We start from the raw sequence: 3,418 nt of genomic DNA, 5'->3' as shown, positions 1-3,418 counted from the left end.
TATTGATAAAAGCAGATGTATTAATGGTTTTGAAAATACATTTGTATATCATGCTGAAAATAAAAGTACATGGATATGAAAAAATAGAGTGTGGAGTGATTTAATAGACATTCAAAAAGCAATCATTTCCACAAAGGACCAACAACCTCCTGAGTAGATACAACCTCTCTAACAACGCTACAATTGACAAGACAAGAATATATTGTAAATGGAAATACGGTAATTTATTTTGCTCGCATTGTTTATGTTTGTACATTCCGAGCCAAACCAACCGACCAAAATAGTCTTGGTCCACCGCCGCACCACAACTCACTCCTCATAATATAACACATATAAGCTAATTAGTTCGTTGAATACAACGTATACAAATGTCTTGTTCGGCATAATCCATGTTTGGCCTACGCTACGGGTACGAAAGCTCTATGGTTATAATAATGCAGTAGGTATTTTTCGTATTGGAAAGCTGTTGTATTAATACAGAACATCTGAAGGCTACTCAGTCTGTAAAGCGGGAGGGTTTACTTCTCGATGTCTTCTTCAGGTTCTGGAGGGCGTTCTAGTGCCGGGCAATCGTCAACATAGAACACAAGATCCTATAAAAACAATAACTAATTAATGACACTGAGGTATATGCGGTGCTTTTGACTAAATGAAAGATACACCGTGGAAACGGACCCTTCAGCCCACCGAGTCCATGCAGATCATCAATCACCCGTTCGCACTAGTTCTCTGGAGACAGAAGGAACTGCAGATGCGGGTTTATGTTTAAAAAAAAACACAAAGTACTGGAGTAACTCAGCGGGCCAGACAGCAACTGTAAAGGATCCCGATCCGAAAACTCGCTTATCCATGTCCTACACAGATGCTGACTGTCCCGCTGAGTTACTCCAGCTCTTGTATTTCGCACTGGTGCTGTGCTCTCCCACTTTCGCATCCACTCCCTGCACACTGGCGGCAATTTGCGGAGGGCCAAATACCCAACCCACACGAATTTGGGATGTAGGAGGAAACCGGAGCACCCCGAGTAAACCCACGCAGTTCCAGGGAGAAAGGTAAACTTGATAAACTATAGTTTAGTTTAGCGACACAGCGCGGAAACAGGCCCTTTGGCCCACCGGGTCCGCGCCGAGCAGCGACCCCTGCACATTAACACCATTCTACACCCACTAGGGACATTTAAAAAAAAAACATTTACCAAACCAATTAACCTACAACCCTCTTTGGAGGGTGGGAGAAAACCGAAGATCTCGGAGAAAACCCATGCAGGTCACGGGGAGAATGTACAAACTCCGTACAAACTCGAACCCGGTTCTCCGGCGCTGCAATCGTTGTCAGGCAGCAACTCCACCGCTGCGCCACCGTGATCAGCAATGATTGAATGACAGAGTAGACTTGATGGGTCAAATGACTTAATTCTGCTCCTATCATTTATGAATTTATGGACGTACGAGCTCCACACAGACAGCACGAGGTCAGGATCGAACCGCGTCGCTGGCGCTGTGAAGCATCTGCATTGGTAGGTCTAACATTAACTAACTAGAAACTAGCGGGAAATCATGATAAACATATAAATGGTGGAGTCTGTATAATTGAGATTATCATGACCACCTATTGTGGTCAAAAGCCGTGAATTATTTAGGAAAGACACAAATTGATGGATTAGTTCAGCAGGTCAGGCAGCATCTCTACAGAAGTGTGGGAAGGAACTGCAGATGCTGGTTTACACCGAAGATAGACACAAAAATGCTGGAGTAACTCAGCGGGACAGGCAGCATCTCTAGAGAGAATGAATGGCTGACGGGTCGAGACCCTTCTTCAATATTACGCGATGGAATGACATGATTGTTTAAAACATTGGCTTGAACGTTATGTGATTATATACTTTACAAGCTTTATGATTAAAGTATTTTTAAAATAAACAAAAAATCCCTTCCACAGGAGGTGGAATTCCAACAAAGATATATACGTTACCCGATGGCAGAGTCTGGAGATCATATTATGCAGGCGCTCAATTCGAAACTTCAGGAAAGAAATCCGTTTTAATGCCCTGCATTCGGGAATGATGAGATTTTCCAAAGCATAGATGTGATCGCGAAGCTTCATCACCACACAAGCGTTCTGGAAGGCGAATATATTTCATCAATATAGTCATCAAGGCTCGGCTTCAACAGAACATTGAAATAACAACGCACCCCTGAAGTCAAAAGTACTTACGTGCACATTAATGTAGAGCTTGGGTAAATGGGCAAGACACTGTCTCTGTGGAAGAAACGTTTGCACATTACTATTCCACAAACACAACCGAACACAGAACAGAGGACATAAGAACCTGCAGATGCTGGAATCTTGAGCAAAACACAAAGTGCTGGAGGAACTCAGCGGGCCAGGCAGCATCTGTGGAGGGTATGAATAGGCGACCATTCTGGTCGGGACCCTTCTTCAGACACTGAGGACCACAGGTGCTGCCTGACTCGTTAAATTCCTACGTTTTAACCAAATCAACAGATTGCCGCTTCAATTTACCGTGACAGAAAATTTCTCTAATCTTTCCATCGACATCATAATTCCTTTGCTTAATTTCAAAACCGCCGAATAACAAGTCGGCGGGGCCGAATTTGCAATTATGATAAGCGTGGACAGGAGAATAATTTTTCTTAGCAGATCCATAACTCGTCACAATGTTCGGGGTACTGTAAATCCGAAAGCGAAGTTCCCCTCCTGGTGCCTCCTTTCTTTTCTTGTGAAAAGTGTGCCTATGGTGAAATGTGTTCCAATTTATGAATCTTGCGCATGACCTGGATTCGACAAGACTCTTGCTGGCGTCAATCTGGACGTTTTCCAACATAAATATCCCAAATGTGAACCAGACACAATTTAACTAACTTTAGGAACATGGTTCTGGCGTTCCTTTTTAAAACCACAACACATAACCGCTTGTTGACTAACTTTAGACCAGTCTATACTGAACAGAAGCGTTCCTGTTCATAAGGGGTGCGATTTGATATTTCAGGTTTGCCTTATTCATGGCCATTGCTATTCGTTGTTTTTAATGGTAATTCCTTACAATCTTTCATATAAATCGTGCACAGTGTGAGCTGGAGCCTTAAGCACTGTAGTCCACACTGTGTGAACAGGGTACTGTCATCTCATGTGAGTCGAGTCAATATACATGGACTCCATAATACAAGAGAATCATAATCATAATCATACTTTATCACTTTATTGTTTGCAATATACGAGGAATTTGTTTTGCCATACAGTCATATTAATAAAAAGCAACAGAACACAAAAAACACATTTTAACATAAACATCCACCACAGTGACACCTCCACATTCCTCACTGTGATGGAAGGCAAACAATGTTCAACCTTTTCCCTTCTTTGTTCTCCCGCAGTCGGGGGCCTTGAACCTTCCGTT

General features: G+C 42.7%; 1 protein-coding gene across 1 annotated transcript; it reads right to left on the bottom strand.

The window, feature by feature from the left end:
- cytl1 (cytokine like 1) lies at positions 1 to 2,812 on the bottom strand. The gene is made up of 4 exons (XM_033021267.1): positions 2,524 to 2,812; positions 2,215 to 2,259; positions 1,972 to 2,118; positions 1 to 593 (listed from the first exon to the last, which is right to left on the bottom strand). Exons 1-4 carry the CDS (start codon positions 2,665 to 2,667, stop codon positions 519 to 521), a joined length of 411 nt encoding a protein of 136 aa, XP_032877158.1. The 5' UTR covers positions 2,668 to 2,812; the 3' UTR covers positions 1 to 518.
- Between the last annotated feature and the right edge of the window lie 606 nt (positions 2,813 to 3,418).

Source organism: Amblyraja radiata, chromosome 1 (genome assembly GCF_010909765.2).
Source record: "Amblyraja radiata isolate CabotCenter1 chromosome 1, sAmbRad1.1.pri, whole genome shotgun sequence".
In the NCBI taxonomy this organism is placed as follows: Eukaryota; Metazoa; Chordata; class Chondrichthyes; order Rajiformes; family Rajidae; genus Amblyraja; species Amblyraja radiata.
This window is presented reverse-complemented; position numbering and strand designations above follow the sequence as displayed.

What these genes read in the sequence shown, in the direction of transcription:
- cytl1 (XM_033021267.1), bottom strand. Translation starts at nt 2,667, where the DNA reads ATGGATCTGCTAAGAAAAATTATTCTCCTGTCCACGCTTATCATAATT. An exon ending in TAGAGAAATTTTCTGTCACG is followed by an intron (nt 2,260 to 2,523) that starts GTAAATTGAAGC and finishes TTTCTTCCACAG; the next exon opens with AGACAGTGTCTTGCCCATTT. An exon ending in AGCTCTACATTAATGTGCAC is followed by an intron (nt 2,119 to 2,214) that starts GTAAGTACTTTT and finishes TTCGCCTTCCAG; the next exon opens with AACGCTTGTGTGGTGATGAA.